We start from the raw sequence: 15,086 nt of genomic DNA, 5'->3' as shown, positions 1-15,086 counted from the left end.
CAGAAGCTGTTGTATCTTTGATGTCTGCACCAGAAAAAGCTGCTGTTTAAATGATTCTCGATATATTGTCTTACTTTGGGATCTCCTTTGGCTTTATATTTCTAACATTAGCCATTGCCTCCGGGTTGTACTATCTCAGTGAGCTTGTGGAGGAGCATTCGGAACCAACAAAGAGAATCTTGCAAAAAATCACCTATTCAGTAATTATAATATTAATATTGTTGTTTGTGGTGGATGGCTTTCCACTATGGCTTATTTTATTTGGAATTGGCTTGAACATATTGTATCTAAGAGATTTGAAGAAGTTCCCATATTTAAATTTGGACGATTATGAATTTCTTCTTTCGTTGGGCCTAACTCTATTAAACCACTATTTATGGTTCAGATATTTCAACAACGTGAACAAGAACATTCCTTCAATTGAAGAGAGGATGAGAGCTGACTACAAGCCGCCACATATTCCATCATTCAGTGAAATATCGAGTTTTTTTGCATTGTGTGTATGGCTCATTCCTTTCTCCTTATTTGTTTCCCTATCTGCTGGTGAAAATATACTACCAATTACTAGCACAAATGATCCAGTAATATCAGGTTCCCATCATACTTCCGGCTCAAGCTCTGGATTGAATAATAAGATTTTCTTGGATAACTATGATGATGCTCCAACTCAGGTTTTCAGAAAAAAGAGTGTAGGTTTACTAAAGGTCCTTATAGCTAAATTAAGAGATTTTTGTATTGAGGTGTCTAGAACTTTGGGAATAAAATTCGGTTCTAGTTCCAATAGGCATGATAGATATGTTTAGGTTTTTAAGGAAATAAAGAAATACAAATAAATCCAACAAAATTAATTCTAAAAATTAATTAAAATTTCATACAAAAGTTACAAATAATTCTCCAAACTATTGTAACAAAGGGTTACTTTGACTCATATTAGATTTTATTTCAAATGCATCAAGGGGTTGTATCAATATCAATATTAAATCTGCAGGTTTTTGTTCACTAGAATAACGTTTCATTCTACTTATTCATTTTATTCATTGAATTTTGTCATCCATTTTTACTGATTGTTAGCTTAAGGTCTATGTATTTGTTTATAATAAATTATTTGGTTGTTAGAAATAGGAAAATATAATTGTTAATTAAATTATAAAGGCTAACAAAGCAAAATCTCTACTAAAATGTATTAAGTCAACACAAACATAACCAATGTTAAATAAAATAAGCAATCCCATTACATGAACAAAAAAAATTAAATCACAAAAAAATTAAAAAATACTGAGTTAAAAAAATGAAAGAAAAAATGAAAGGAAAAATATGAAATTCTTTTTTTTGAAGACCAGCCTATATAAGCACTTAAATATTGAACTGAACAACAACTAGTATACCACTAATAGAACAAATAAAGTATTCAAAAATGTAAAATTTAAATCACAAATAAAACAAAAACACATGCCTACTCTGGTTGGCTATAATTAACTTTGATCATGCTGATGCTTCTTGATCTCAATGTTCTGTTCGATGATTTTGAACTGGCCCTACCTCTCATTTTTAAAGGCTTCAAGGTCTGATTTTGACTCTTTTTGGTGGGAGATCCATCTGGAGAAGTACTTGGGGAGTTATGAGCAGATAATCCAAATTTTCTTAACGGAAGACCATCGACAATAATTGTGGGAGCGTTAATTGAAGGAACTTTTGAAAATTTGCTTATTTGTTCAGCATCTGATTCAGTTGGAGATGATGTTGGTATTGTCAATGACTGAGTTTGCATAATATGTAAAGAAGAGGTCAGATTTGTTGAAGAACTGAATCTTTTTAAATTATTTTTTGTTAAGGTTGCGAATGCGTTTTGATTGACAATTTTTTTTATACTTTCCTTTTCTTTATTTAATTTATTTTGTTCTCTTTTAATATTGTTGTATTCTAGTTCAATTAAAAGATCGTTTAATTTTTTTAAATTTTCTTCAAACATTAAATCTTTCATAAATGACCTTAGAAAAAATTGGTATTTTTTATTAACTGGTTTGCAATCAACGTTAAAACTTGCGATTGATGATGGTCTTAATAAAAGGTGAGCCAAGGGCACTCCACCTTGAATTGTGCTGACTGGGTTTAACAAATTTTCTTGAAATTTGGCTTGGATCAAATTATAAGTTGTTTTTTCCTCCTCAGTTTCTGCGGTTTGAATACCTTGTTTAGAGATATCAGCTAAGTACTCAAGAGTAGAAATTAAACATGATAAATTTGATCTAGGTATTGAACCCAAAATTCTAAGAATTGGTGAAAATCTTTCTTCATTATAGGAAACCTCAAATTTGTTATCATTTTGAATTTCTTCAGCTAGGCTTTCATACAAAGAATAATAAATATTTTTTAAAGACTCAAAAGAAAACACCGGAATTATACTATCTGGCAATTCTAGTAACCACAATTTCAAACCACAAATGATGTCAGCTGTTGGATATGAGTTGAATAGTTTGAAGACAACTTCATCGACAAGATTGGCCTCAATACTTAAACCATTAAATTTGACATCAAGAGAAAGACGTTTTGATTTTTGGTTGGGAGGTGTTGTAAATTGTTCGTCCTTAAGATTTTGATCATTTAATCCATTTTCTTCATTTAAGAATTTAGTCTCTAAATTTGAAAAAGTATTTAGAATAAATCTTTTTAATTCATAAGCCTTTAAAATATTTAAAGGCTGTAACCATGAATCTCTAGAGGTATTTGATAAATCGAGAGATTCTTGTTTTGATAGAGCTTCAAATTTTAGGGACAGACGTAATAGTAATAATATTTTACTTAAGAATAATGGTAAAGATTTTGTTTTTAAATCGTTTTGATTATTAACTTTGATTAACAAAGACACGTCGCTTCCGAATAAGGGAGTATTAACAAGTGTAGAATAATTTGCAGATGCTGAGTTACTGATGATATTTTTTTCGAATTTATATTCAATAAAGGGGGTATAATAACTTAAAGAGTTGGTTCTTAAGATTTCGTTCATTTCAAAGGTGACACCATCAAGGTTATTTGAATCAGTTAATAGATCGTTTAAGATTGAAAATCTTTTCATTTCATATTCAGATTGTTTCATTAGAAGAAAGCTTAAATAATTCAAGGAATCTAAGATTTTTGCGATTCTGTTTTTCTCTAAAGTTTCGTACTGGATTAAAATATTGAAAAAGTTTGCTTCAAAGAATTTTTTGGAGCTTTCTAAATTGACAATTGAATTTTTAAAGTTTTCTTCTGATTTGATCAAGTTTTCTTTAACCAATTGTTTTTTAACGATTGGGTTTGTTAGTGATTGAAATTGTTTTGTGAATAGAGAGCCAAATTTGTTTGTGTTTGGACTTAGAGCTTGGTTGTCTTTTGGGGAAGTTATATTGTTGTAGGAATCGATGGTGCTATTATTTGAGTTAATTGGGGTGAGATTATTGACAAAAGAAAGAGAAGATCTTTTGGGGGTATTTGCAGTGAGAGTTTTGTGATTATCTATTGTGGTGTGTTGATTGGTATTTGAAACAATGGTTGTATTTTGATTGGGATGGGTGAGTGAGGAGGTGTAATTGATAATTTTTAAGGACAAGTCAGTAAATTCGTACCAAAGTAATGCTTGTTCATCATAAATCTGGAAGTTTGACGAAAGAGCGACAGTTGAGAAGATATTATTTTTGAAATAGGAGACTTTAATTAGTTTCAAGTTGATTAGAGACTGGCCGAACGATTCAATTTCCTTGATGGTGTTTTCAGTGTCGATTCTATTTAATTTGAGCCAATCGGATAGATCTTTATTACTAAAGACAATTGAAGAGGAGATTTTGTTTGCTTTGAATAAAGATAGAGTTTTGTTTGCATTTGGAAGGCTTTTGCTTTGATTGAGAATCAAAAAGTCATTGTGTAGATGGGTTAGGAGAGATTTAAGTGAATTGAAATCGTTGAAGTGAGAAAAGCCAATGGATAAGGGGAATTTGAAAGAGGTTTTTATGGTGTCATTTTCGATGTTGATATGGGGGTTATTGTTGATATTGTTTGTTACGTTTCTTATCAGTTTATTGATATCAATGTTTGTTAGGGTTTTTGCTAGAGAGAAATCATTGGAGGGAGAGTTTGAGTGATTAGGAGAAGTAGAAGCAGAAGCAGAAGCAGAAGCAGAAGTGGAGTTTGTAGAGGTGTTATTTGAGGTTGGATCCAAGTTATTAATGTTTAGAGGGCTTGAATTTTTGTTGATTGTTTCTAGTTCTTCGTAATTTTTAGATTTATTAAAGTAGTCTATTTGATTTGAATTTGATATTTTCAAATTGTTTGAATAATTTTTGAGACAGGAATTTAATTTTGATTTGGCATTTGTCTCAAAATCTAAAAAGTTATTTCTGAAGAAGACCAAGTCGTTGAGAAATTTATTATCGATTTGCAAAATCAAGGAATCCTTTGAATAGTCAATTTCGTTGAGATGGTTTAAATGCAATTCAAAGTTGGAGTATAGGGACCTGATGTTTTTCTTTTTTTCTGGTTGGTTACTATTATCGTCAGAGTGATTATTATTGTTATTGTTATTGTTATTGTTATTGTTATTACTATCAGTTTTTGGTTTAGTGGTGGTGCTGTTGATGAAGGATTTTGAATTTGAGTCTATTATATTGAGGTTGTTGTGATTTAAAGGAAAGCCATTAAAATCAGATCGATCTATGATGTTTGCAGTGTTCTGGATCAGACTATGGCCATTGGCGCTAAAGGCAGAGTTGTTGGGAAATCTTTGGTTGTATTCGTTGTAGAAGGCAGATTTGGTCTTGAGTAGAACAGGAGAGGAGTTCTTGATAATGGCCTTCAAGTTGTCAGAGTTCTTTGTGTTGTATATCTTGACATTGTTGATGTAGTTGATTATCTCGTCGAGTTCCTTCAACGAGAGATCCAATCTGGAATACAAATTGTCTAGCTGGTATTTGTAGTCTTTGTTGGAGGACCAAAAACAGTTGGAAAAGTGCATTTTGAAGACAGAAAGACAGCAAGAACGGTAGGAATGTTGTGAGCAGTCAAAAAAACACCACAGACAGAAGCAAAAACAGCAGAAACAGCAGAAACAGCAGAAACAGCAGAAGAGCTGGCAGAGATCAGAGCTGGTTTCAACGAGCAATTACCAGAATTTGGCGCTCTGCCCAAGTTAAATTTAGCCCGCAGCACCACACTGGCGGTCTCAGCTGCACACGTGTCTTTCCAGCGACAAAATTTGGGTCTCGTTTTTTGTGAACAGAAGAGGAAGCAGAAACAACAGAAGCAGCAGAAGCAGCAGCAGCAGCAGAATGGACAACTTGAGCTCCTACAAGTACGACGAAATGTCCAACAAGGTTCTCCGGGCCGACAGGCGCTTTGTTTCCCGCCGGGACGAGGAGGACGCTGTCAAATCTGCGCCCAAGTCGTTGGTAGGTACTATCTCCATGGCCCAGATGGGCTCCTCCATCAAGAACAGAGCTGGTCTCGAAGAAGACCAGCTGGGGGTCGAGAGTGCCAGGAAGAGCTTTGCAAAGCAGCAGCAGGAGGTTGCCAGCTCTCGAGCAGTGCCTGATTTCACAAGTTCCAACAATAATATTAACAACTATTCTCTTCTAGACAATGACATTGAAGGCTTGAACTATTTCCCCAAAACCACTGAAAACTCAATGCTGTTTGACCAAATAATGGCCTGGGTCTCCTCTCAATTGGGCCACGACTCTTCCCATGATGTTATTAGAAGTGCCTCTGATTCTCTACTATCCATCCTCAAAGATGAAAACACGAACAACCATTCAAAACTCAAAAGCTTGCAATCTTTACTATTCGACATCACCATCCCCACCGATAAATTCAATCACGTCTTAAATCTTGCAAACGAAATCTCCGATTTTGAATTCGATAAAAAAGAGAAAAACAAAAAGAATGAAAGTGACGACGACGACGACGATGATGATGATCTGGACCAAAATATGGACAGTGACAATGATTTTGAAAAACAATTGGTTTCAAACCATAATGAAAATAACGAAGAAGAAGAAGAAGAAGAAGAAGAAGAGCAGGTAATAGCGGTCAATTTCGACGATGATGAAAATGAAGACGACGAAGATGACGATAATATTAATCTCATAAACGGCCATTTAGATGAAGAAAATGAAGACCAATTGGACAACATCTTTCCACCGATTGACGACAACGACAACGAAAGTGACGATAATAAAAACATTAATGAGAACATTAATGAAAACATTGAAAGTAACGAAATAATAAAATTCGATAATGCATCTCAAATCAACCAACAGAATCTTAAAAACAAATCCCTAAAAAATTCTTTTTTCTCCTCAAATCGCAATAATCTTATCAACAATAAAAATATCTCTAAAACTTCCATTCCACTATACAAAATCGGCTCAAATTGGCTACAAACAGAAATAAGAAAATTATACGATTCATCCACTTCATCTTCCTTTACCGACAATCTAACTACCAAGACACTCACTTTATTAAACAACTTTGATATTTTAGACAATAGAACCCTAGAAAATGAACTAGTCGAATTATTTAACTTCCAACACTTCAAATTTATCGAATTGCTAATCCTAAATCGTTACAAAATTGTCTTTATACTAAAACTATTAAATATAAATGAATCAAAAATTCAAAATTTGCCTCAAGAAAGAAGAAGAATTTTTCAAAAAATGGATTCACTAAAACTATATGACCTTATTGATGAATTTAAACAGTTTCAATCCTTAGATAATATTGATTCAAACAATGAAGTTATTAAAAATAACGAACTTTCTGAAAGCATTTCAAAAAATCAAAAATTCGTTCAAAATAACAAAATTACTCAAGACACCCATATGGTTGATTTGATTAACGATTTCATGAGCAAAAATAAACTAAAAAGAGCACCAAGATTAGTAGATCTTGATTCCTTAAAATTCGATCAAGGCTCCCATTTAATGACGGTTTCAAAAGTTTCTCTACCTCAAGGCTCTTTTAAAAAAACAAAAAAATCTTATGAAGAAATTCATATTCCTCCTCCGGTTTCAATGTTCAACACCTCTAGATCTTCTTTAATCTCAATATCTTTCCTACCTGAATGGTCCCAAATCGCCTTTCCTGATTCGGAAACCTCAAGCTTAAATATAATTCAATCAACTGTATTTCCAATTGCTTTCAACACTAACCAGAATTTACTCTTATGCGCTCCAACTGGTGGTGGTAAAACAAATGTTGCAATGTTATCAATATTGAAAACAATCGATAATTTTAGAAACAAAGCTAATAACTCAATAGATAAAGACGCCTTTAAAATGGTTTACATTGCTCCTTTAAAAGCCTTGGTCCAAGAACAAGTCAGAGAATTTCAAAGAAGATTATCTCCTTTGGGAATCAATGTCAGCGAATTGACTGGTGATTCCTCCTTAACTAAACAACAAATAACTGAAACCCAACTAATCATAACAACTCCTGAAAAATGGGACGTCATCACCAGAAAAAATACAGATTTAAGTTATACTAATTTAGTTCGTTTGATAATTTTTGATGAAATCCATCTTTTACACGACGAAAGAGGTCCTGTTTTGGAAAGTATCATAGCTAGAACTTTAAGACAATCTGAATCCTTATACGATTCAACTGATGATTTAAAAATAAGATTGATTGGTTTATCAGCTACTTTACCAAATTACAAAGATGTAGCTCAACTTTTAAATGTCAAATCCAACGGCTTATTTTATTTTGATTCAAGTTATAGACCATGTCCTCTCGCCCAACAGTTTATTGGAATAACAGAAAAAAAAGTATTAAAAAAAGTTCAGGCAATGAATGATGCCTGTTATGAAAAAATTTTAGAAAACGTGGGAAGAAATCAAGTTATCATATTTGTGCATTCTAGAAAAGAAACTGCAAAGACTGCAAAGTTTATAAGAGACAAGTTATTAGAAGAGGAAAAATTAAGCTCATTGTTGAAAAGTGATTCTGGTTCACGAGAAATATTAAAGCAAGAGGCTCAAAATCGTAAAAATTTGGATTTAAAAGATTTGATTCCTACCGGGTTTGGTATCCATCATGCCGGTTTAAATAGAGATGATAGATCTATTGTGGAAGACTTGTTTGCTGAAGGTTATATTCAAGTTTTGGTTTCAACAGCGACACTTGCTTGGGGTGTTAATTTACCTGCACATACTGTTATAATTAAAGGAACAGAAATTTATTCTCCTGTCAAAGGTGCTTGGACACAAATATCTGCACAGGATATTCTTCAGATGTTAGGTAGAGCTGGTAGACCAAGATATGATAAAAGCGGTGAGGGGATTATTATAACATCACAAAATGAAGTTCAATATTATTTGGCGATTCTTAATCAGCAATTACCTATTGAGTCTCAATTGATTTCAAAACTAGCGGATAATTTGAATGCTGAAGTAGTGTCAGGGACAGTCAAATCTCTTGACGATGGAATTAAATGGCTTGGTTATACATATTTATATGTTAGAATGACTCGCTCACCAAAGCTATATAATGTGGGTCCTGAATACAAAGATGATGATGATTTGTATAATAAAAGAATGGATTTGATACATTCATCTTTTATCACCTTGGCCAAAAATAACTTGATACTATATGATCAAAACACAAAATTCGTTCAACCAACAGATTTGGGCAGAATTGCTTCACATTACTATATTACGAATGAAACCATGGCCATTTATAACCAACAGTTGAAGTTTTACTTATCTCCTATAGAAGTTTTGAGTATATTCTCCATGTCTTCTGAGTTCAAATACATTCCGATTCGACAAGAAGAGAAGCTAGAAATTAATCGATTGTTAGAAAAGGCTCCAATACCCATAAGAGAGTCTGCTGATGTTCCATTATCAAAGGTTAATATACTTTTACAAGCTTATATTTCCAGACTAAGATTGGAAGGGTTTGCTTTAATGTCAGATATGATTTTTATAACGCAATCGGCAGGAAGATTATTAAGAGCAATATATGAAATTTCATTGAAAAAAGGTTGGTCAAACTTAACAAAAATTGTTTTGAATTTATGCAAGATGGTGGAGCAAAGAATATGGTCTTCTAATTCTTTGTTTAGACAATTTCCAAATTGTCCATATGAAATTATTAGAAAAACTGAAAATTCTCAATTACCATGGTCTCATTATTTCACGTTAGAAAATCCCGAAGAAGTCAGTCAAGCTATTCGTTCAGAAAAGTTTGGAAAATTGGCGTTTGATTTACTTCAAAAATTTCCTAAAGTCGAAATAGAATGTAATATTTTTCCTATAACACCTAGTTTGCTTAAATTTGAACTTGTGCTTACACCTAACTGGAACTGGGATTACTCTCTCCATGGAGCTTCACAATTATTTTTATTGTTGGTTGAGGATTGCGATGGTGAAAACATTTTATATGATGATGTGTTTATTGTGAGACAGAAATATATAAACCAAGAGCATTATTTGGAATTTACTGTTTCACTACCTGAAAATGTTCTACCTCCAAATTATTTCATAACGTTAGTTTCAGATAAGTGGTTAAACAGTGAAAGCAGAAAGGCTGTATCCTTCAATAACTTATATTTACCCAAGAAATTTCTGTCACCTACTGAATTATTAGATTTGCGATTGGTTTCAACATCTCAATTGGGAGTTAAGTCTTTTAAAGACTACTTTGATTTTGAACACTTCAACAAATTTCAATCACAAGTATTTGAATGTTTGTACAATTCAAATGAAAATATTTTTATTGGTTCATCCAAGGGTTCAGGAAAGACAGTTTGTGCCGAGTTAGCGTTGTTTCAACATTGGGACAATGGTGGTGGAAGAGCAGTTTATATTCATCCTTGTGAAGAAAAACTTGAAATTTTATATTCGAAATGGAAAAAAGATTTTTCTGATATTGCTGGTGGGAAAACCATTGGCAAAATTTCAGGAGAATTGTCAAATGATTTGAAAATTTTAGCTGAAAGTCACTTAATTTTAGCTACACCTGAAAAATTTGATTTAGTTTCTCGTAGGTGGAGACAAAGAAAAAACATTCGTTCTATTGAATTGTTAATCGCAGATGATTGTCATTTACTAGATGAGGGATACGAAGGTGCTGTTTATGAGATTATTCTTTCAAGAATGCGATTCATTTCTGCTCAATTGGATGATTCCAGATTAAGAATTGTTGCATTAGGATCGTCAATAGCAAATGGAAAAGATTTTGGGGAATGGTTAGGAGTTGATAAAGTGAATAATTTTAATTTCAAGCCGACAGAAAGATTTAAACCCTTGGAGATTCATCTCAAGTCATTTAATATTAAACATAATCCTTCATTAATTTTATCAATGATAAAGCCTACGTATCAATCAATTAAAGATTATGTGTCTGAAGAAGGGAAATGTGTGGTTTTTATTCCTTCAAGAAAGCAGTGTGTTGAAATAGGATTTGAATTAATTAAATTGGCAAATAAAGAAGAAAGATCGTTTTTAAAGGAGGAATTGAGAGAAGGTACAGTTGAAGGAATTTCTGATATTACATTGAAGGAATGTTTAAATAACGGTATTGGATTTTTTTACAAGAACATGAATGACAATGACAGACTGATAGTTGAAAAGTTGTTTAAAGATAATGTAATAAGCGTATTACTATCAACAAGAGAGACATGTTTTTATAGTCCGAGTGCTGATTTAGTTGTGATATTAAGTACACAATACTATGATGGAAGTGAGCATCATTATGTTGATTATTCTATTCATGAAATTTTGGAGATGATTGGATCGGCTAAATCGAAAGATGAAGAAGGAGTTGGAAGATCAGTGATATTGACCAATTCTACGAAAAGAGAGTATTATAAACGATTTTTAAATTTCGGGATACCAATTGAAAGTCAGATGAAGAATGTTCTTCATGATTCATTTCTTAATGAGATTAGTATTCAGATTATTGAAAATCAGCAAAATTGCATTGATTGGTTGACATATTCATTTTTTTATAGAAGATTGCAATATAATCCAACGTATTATGGTGTTGAAGATACGTCTAATTTAGGGCTATCAGAATATCTATCCGAATTGGTAGAGAACACATTAAAAGATTTATCAGAAGCGAAATTAATTTTGATCGAGGAAAGTGGAGAAGATAAAGATGGAGATGAGAAAGAAAATGAAGATAAAGATAAAGATATGGAGGATGAGGAGGAAGATGAAGAAGAGCATATTGTTCCACTCAATGGAGCAATGATAGCAGCATATTATAATATTTCGTTTAATACTATGCAAACTTTTATGTTGTCACTTAATAATAAGATCAATTTGAAAACACTTTTGGAGATTATTACATTATCAGTTGAATTTGATAACTTGACTATAAGAAACCATGAAGATGAGATTCTTGAAAGAATTTACAATAGATTACCACTTAAATCTACGTCGATGGGGAAACAAAGAAACTCGTTTGAGTCGCCACATTTCAAGGCATTTATATTATTGCAGGCGCACTTTTCAAGAATCAATTTACCACCAGATTTAGTGTCGGATCAAAAGTTTGTTTTGTCTAAAATTTTGAGTCTATTGAATGCAGCAATCGATATATTGTCGAGCGATGGGTATCTTACAGCATTGAATGGGATGTATTTGAGTCAAATGATTGTGCAGGCTGTTTGGGACAAAGACAGTCCGTTGAAACAAATACCATTTATAAACGATGGTATTCTTAGCAGGTGTAAAGAAAATGACATTGAAAATGTTTCGGATTTGGTTTCGCTAGAAGACGATGACGAAAAACTCAGGATATTGAGCTTGGTCAATAATAATGAGCTACATCAGGCAGTTGAGTTTCTCAACAAGTATCCATTCATTGAAATAAGTTGCGAGTTGGGTTCAGAGGACCCCATAATCGCGAATGAATCAACGATTATCAACGTTACAATAACGCGAGATGAGGATGTGGAGGATGCAAGTGTGGTAGCACCCTACTATCCCTTCAGCAAGATGGAGAGCTGGTGGATAGTCATTGGTGATTTGAAAACGAAGCAGTTCTACGCCTTTAAAAAGGCGAGCTTGAACAAGGAAGAACAGACATTTGAGTTGGATGTGGCGATTCCGCAGCCTGGACACCACCAGCTCACAGTGTGGTGTTTGTGTGACTCTTACGCTGATGCTGATAGCGACGTGGTGTTGGAAGTGGATGTGGAACAAGGAGAAGAAGAGGAAGAGGAAGAGGAAGAGGAAGAGGAAGAAGCAGAAGAAGCAGATGCGGAGATGCTGGATGTGTCCGCACGCGAGCGGCGCTGAGCGTCGGCAGTTTGCCACTGCCGCAGAGAGCAACAGAGGAATGGCTGTGGTTTCTTCTGCTTCAGGGTTTGTTGCAACTGCTGCCTTGGAGTCAGAAGCAATTCACACAACGCCTTCTGTTGCTTACCACCTAGAGATGGCCAGCCAGTATCCTCCAGCCAGCTGGAGCCCCAGCAATATGCAAAGCATCCCTGGCTCATCTGCCCAGAACCAGGTCTCTGCCTCTCTATCTGCTCCAAAGATAAATGTCAGTCAGTTGGACAGCATTCTTGCCTCAAAGGCCTCGGAAATCGTTGACGACGAGACCATCTATATCAATTCCATAGTGTCCAGCCCTCAAAAGGAGAGCGATGGCCAAAATGCCTTTATTTCTTATCTTATCGAGACCCACACAAACAATCCTGTTTTCCAATCCAAAAATATCAAGGTCAGAAGAAGATTCTCTGATTTCTACTTGCTCTACCAATGTCTCCTAAACGACTATCCAGCCAGTATCGTACCTCCATTGCCTGATAAACAGAGACTTGAGTACATCAAGGGTGATCGTTTTGGCTACGATTTCACAAATAAAAGATGTTCATCTTTAAACAGATTCTTGAAAAGATTGTCTTTGCATCCTGTACTAAAAAGAGCAAAAATTTACCTTATTTTCCTAGAAAGTGCTGATTGGAACTCCTACAAGAAAAACCTCAATTTAAAACACTCCATATACTCTTCATCAAAATCAACTAACGATAATGACAAAAATTTAATATTTGAATCCATCTCGTCAGCCCCCTCAATGGTTGATACCTTATCCGACGCATTAATGAACGCTTTTAAATCCCCTCAACAACAGCCAAATAAAGAATTTCTAGAAATCAATGAAAGATGCAATAAGTTGAATGAAAATATCACCAAAATCGACAAAGTGTTTCAAAAATACGTTAAAAAAATTGGCGACTTGGACACTAATTATCTCAATTTCTCTAAACAAGTTTTAAGACTAAACGAACTAGAAATAGACAATGATTTAACTTTTGATTCAATTTTAAATCCACCACCTATAAACAATAGTATCTCCAAAAATAACACTTCTAATAACAACAATAACAGAAACTTCAATACTACCAACTTTAATAACTCTACCAATAATTTTAACTACTACAAAGCTTTACAAAACTCAAATTCTCAACCTAGTATTACTAATTTCGAAAAATTCTCAAAGGGTTTGGAAGAACTATCGTATGGCTTAAACAAATTGAAAACTTATATTGATAATGACTACATAACTTCATTAAAGGACTTGGAAAATTATATATATTCAATCAAAAGTATAATGAAACTAAAAGAACAAAAACAACTAGACTATGAAGCATTGACCGAATATCTAAGCAAAGCAATTAACGAAAAAAATACAATCACAAATGGTGGCTCCACTGGTAGCTTTTTAAGTTCAAAATTTGATGACTTGAGAGGTGTCAATACTCAATTACAAAAAAAGGAAAAACTAATCAAATTAAACTCAAAAATTGAACTACTAGAAAAAGAAGTGGCAAAAACTAAAAAAATCACTGAAATTTTTGAAAATGAAATATTACACGAAGTTCAATACTTTGATGTAATCAAAAATAACGAAATTAAAGATAATCTAATTAATCTCGGTGATAATTACATTACTTTTTATAAGGATATGATTTCAACTTGGGAAGATGTTGAAAAAGGTTTGGAGAAGGATATATATGAATATGAAAGAAATTTAAGACAATAAAAACGTTTTAATATTAATATCAATCTTTTTTTTTCACATCCAATTCTTCTATATTTATACTCTGTTATAATATTTTGCTAATTTTATTTCTCAATTTCTTGGTCACTATTTAATCTTATTTAGATTCATTTGTTTTTTGTCTTTCGTATTATGATAATAAATGAATAATTTTCTCGAGTTTTTCTTCAAAATTATTTATATTTCCTTTTAAAATGTTTTCACATTTTAACTTTATTGTTGGATTAAGCTGATAATTTCTATTATCCACATTATTACTCGTAGTACTATTGTCATTTATAGTGCTTTTTAAATCTTTTGATAAAAATAATTGATTTGAATTAATATTGGATTGAATTATTATAACATTTTCAATAATGTTATAATAGTTTAAAATCAATTGAAATTTTATATTGTTAAATTGAATTAGAATCTTGGTGAATGATAAATTTTTGTCAATTACTTTAAAAGAATAAACATTTGAAATTATTATGGCGTCATTTAAAAAAAGTGTTCTTCTTAAATTTAAGAAATTTAATTTTTTATAAACAATTTTACTAAAATCGAATAAGTTTTTATAACTTAAATTACTCAAATTGTTTAAATAACTTTTCTCCAAATAAATTAGATTGATAAAAATTGGTATTGTGTGTTTATAAATAAAATATATTCCATTTTTGGGGTTTTTCTTTAGTATGATATAATGGGGGATCTCGAATTGATTTTTCTTGGGGTTAAAGAAATCAAACCGAATGCCTAGTAGTGATTCATCGGCTTTGGAATCTTGAGTTGAAGAGTCAATTGACTCTTCAATCAAAGATATTTGGGATGTTTGGTTATTATTCTGGTTTTGATCGACCAATTTTGATAAAGTTGAATCACTCAAAGGGAAAAAAGTCACACCAAACATTCGATATACGCTTTCCATATTAAACTTATTTATTATTGATTTTTTCTTTAAACTTTTCAACACATCTTCAATTACTAGATTTTGCGATTTGCTGTCTCTATCAGGTAATAAGGCAGTCTTTGACTGGAGATTATTGTCTTTGTTATTACCT

The 15,086-nt window shown here is 32.7% G+C and overlaps 5 protein-coding genes across 5 annotated transcripts; 3 read left to right on the top strand and 2 right to left on the bottom strand.

Annotated features, from left to right (window-relative positions):
- Window positions 1–50: 50 nt before the first annotated feature.
- SVP26 (Svp26p) lies at window positions 51–803 on the top strand (the record flags this gene model as incomplete). Its single annotated transcript, XM_020190642.1, has 2 exons — window positions 51–581; window positions 672–803. The coding sequence occupies 2 exons, from the start codon at window positions 51–53 to the stop codon at window positions 801–803; spliced, it is 663 nt and encodes a 220-aa protein (XP_020046553.1).
- A 650-nt stretch (window positions 804–1,453) lies between these two features.
- Window positions 1,454–4,984, bottom strand: ASCRUDRAFT_8508 (uncharacterized protein; the record flags this gene model as incomplete). Its single annotated transcript, XM_020194886.1, has 1 exon — window positions 1,454–4,984. One exon carries the CDS (start codon window positions 4,982–4,984, stop codon window positions 1,454–1,456), a length of 3,531 nt encoding a protein of 1,176 aa, XP_020046552.1.
- Window positions 4,985–5,441: 457 nt separating this feature from the next.
- On the top strand, window positions 5,442–12,278 carry BRR2 (ATP-dependent RNA helicase BRR2; the record flags this gene model as incomplete). The annotated part of the gene is made up of 4 exons (XM_020190657.1): window positions 5,442–5,990; window positions 6,288–6,727; window positions 6,794–11,115; window positions 11,155–12,278. 4 exons carry the CDS (start codon window positions 5,442–5,444, stop codon window positions 12,276–12,278), a joined length of 6,435 nt encoding a protein of 2,144 aa, XP_020046551.1.
- Window positions 12,279–12,456: 178 nt separating this feature from the next.
- On the top strand, window positions 12,457–14,028 carry SNX4 (Snx4p; the record flags this gene model as incomplete). The annotated part of the gene is made up of 2 exons (XM_020190637.1): window positions 12,457–13,333; window positions 13,496–14,028. The coding sequence occupies 2 exons, from the start codon at window positions 12,457–12,459 to the stop codon at window positions 14,026–14,028; spliced, it is 1,410 nt and encodes a 469-aa protein (XP_020046550.1).
- Window positions 14,029–14,650: 622 nt separating this feature from the next.
- On the bottom strand, window positions 14,651–15,052 carry MCM21 (Mcm21p; the record flags this gene model as incomplete). Its single annotated transcript, XM_020189811.1, has 2 exons — window positions 14,651–14,830; window positions 14,885–15,052. Coding segments are annotated over 2 exons (348 nt in total), but the record flags the coding sequence as incomplete, so codon positions are not given.
- Window positions 15,053–15,086: the final 34 nt, after the last annotated feature.

Source organism: Ascoidea rubescens, assembly GCF_001661345.1.
Source record: "Ascoidea rubescens DSM 1968 unplaced genomic scaffold ASCRUscaffold_8, whole genome shotgun sequence".
Classification (NCBI taxonomy): Eukaryota; Fungi; Ascomycota; class Saccharomycetes; order Ascoideales; family Ascoideaceae; genus Ascoidea; species Ascoidea rubescens.
The sequence above is the reverse complement of the archived record's forward strand: the minus strand, read 5'-3'. Positions and strand labels throughout refer to the sequence as shown.